Here is a 1,578-nt window from a genome sequence, read left to right on the forward strand (position 1 = left end):
TGCCCCCCCCCCCCCCCCCCCGTTTTTTAATTTATTTAATCTATTTATTTTACATATTAACCGGTTTAAATGATTCGTCTTATACTTCACAATTACTTTCATACAGAGTCCTGTGTGTGTCTTCAGTAATCTAGTGCAGGACTATCTCTCTCTCTCTGTCCCTCTGGTAGGATCCCTCTCCACTATGTCTATAATCACCAGTCACAAGCCTTGTCCAAAAGAGGTTCCTGTGCCTTTGATGCTAGTAATAGTTTCTCAGTCATATAAATTATGTTTGGAAAGGAACGGGGGATTAAAAGATGAGCCTGCAAAGGTCAGAGCTCAGTCAGACAAATGCGTTGTCACCCTCACCCTCCCTCCGGATTCGTGAAAGAACAGGTGGTAGACATGGCGGTTGGGGTAGAATGAAAGAGCTGAAACAGAAACAGCAATTACATGGCCTGAGCCTCTTTTAAAAAGTGTCTCTTACATTTATATTTATCTTAATTTGGGTACAACCCAACCACTTTGCATTGTGCCCAAAAGAACCCTGTCTTTTTTGACAGTAAAATGTTTTATTATTGCATCTCTTAACCATGTTAACGTCGTGCATCCTGGATTTAGGGGTATCCTGAGACTTTAGTACTGAACTTATTAATCATTTTTAGTCAAAAATCCAAAACCAAAATCCACATCAAATTTCAGTACATTGTATTCCATTAGGTCTCTTGAGTGGAGAAGCACTAACTGCATGTGCTGCTTTTTTTTCTTATGACTGTGGTTCTGTAAATTCACTGTTACAACCGCCACACTTGAGCCATCATAATTAAATAAAATGTAAACGTCTGCATTAAACAGCCCATTATGTGGTTTTTACCTTTTCTGGGAAGCCTTTGATGCTGGCTGGTAGAATATGGGCAATGAAAGGGCTGTCCTTGATGTCCTCATCATCACAGATTACATGCACAGCATACTCGCCAGGCTCAGTGGGCCAGTAGCGCACATCACATGAGCCATCTCCCTTGTCATCACACTCAATCTTTGCCTGTGAGGGGCCCTCAATGGAGAAGCCTAGAGATAACATTGAAAACAGTGTTTGCAAACAATGGCATTCTATATCAAATTCAAATAAAACTATACAAATAGATATGAAATAGTGCCTTTATGTTAGTATTGTGTATAGGATCTCTTACCAAGTGTTCCAACCTCTGTGCCTATGGCTTCCACCACAAAATCAGCAGATTTGCCCACCATGCCAGTCTCCAGGCCAGGTCCCCATGCTCTAACTTTCTGTACTCCGACCTCAGGGCTGACAAGAACCTCAAATGGGCTGTATATAAAAGGAACAGCAAAATTGTATTAAAACACAAAGCAAAAAAAGGAATTATTTGTATAAAGACCTTGTTGCTATAACTGCCATTTTATTTTGTCAGAAAGTGTGTTTCTGTTAAGATAAAAAAAGGTGTATTTCATAAAATAAATCCTAGATTTATACAATATATAATAAAATGTATAACTAAGAATGTATGTGTATGCTACATATGAAAATGAGATAAAGATATGGAAAAAAAAGGGCAGTAAAGTTTAATTTTTTTGTTG

General features: G+C 38.6%; 1 protein-coding gene across 1 annotated transcript in view; it reads right to left on the reverse strand.

Moving 5' to 3' along the window:
* FLNC (filamin C) overlaps positions 1-1,578 on the reverse strand; it is a 62,212-nt gene that overhangs the window by 17,759 nt on the left and 42,875 nt on the right. The window contains exons 12-13 of the mRNA XM_018566026.1: positions 1,173-1,309; positions 857-1,050 (exon numbers count right to left, since the gene is read on the reverse strand). Coding sequence (XP_018421528.1) covers positions 857-1,050; positions 1,173-1,309 — 331 coding nt within the window. The remainder of the gene's footprint in view (positions 1-856; positions 1,051-1,172; positions 1,310-1,578) is intronic.

The sequence above is a fragment of the Nanorana parkeri genome, unplaced genomic scaffold, assembly GCF_000935625.1.
Source record: "Nanorana parkeri isolate BGI_ZX_2015 unplaced genomic scaffold, ASM93562v1 scaffold26, whole genome shotgun sequence".
NCBI classification, from domain to species: Eukaryota; Metazoa; Chordata; class Amphibia; order Anura; family Dicroglossidae; genus Nanorana; species Nanorana parkeri.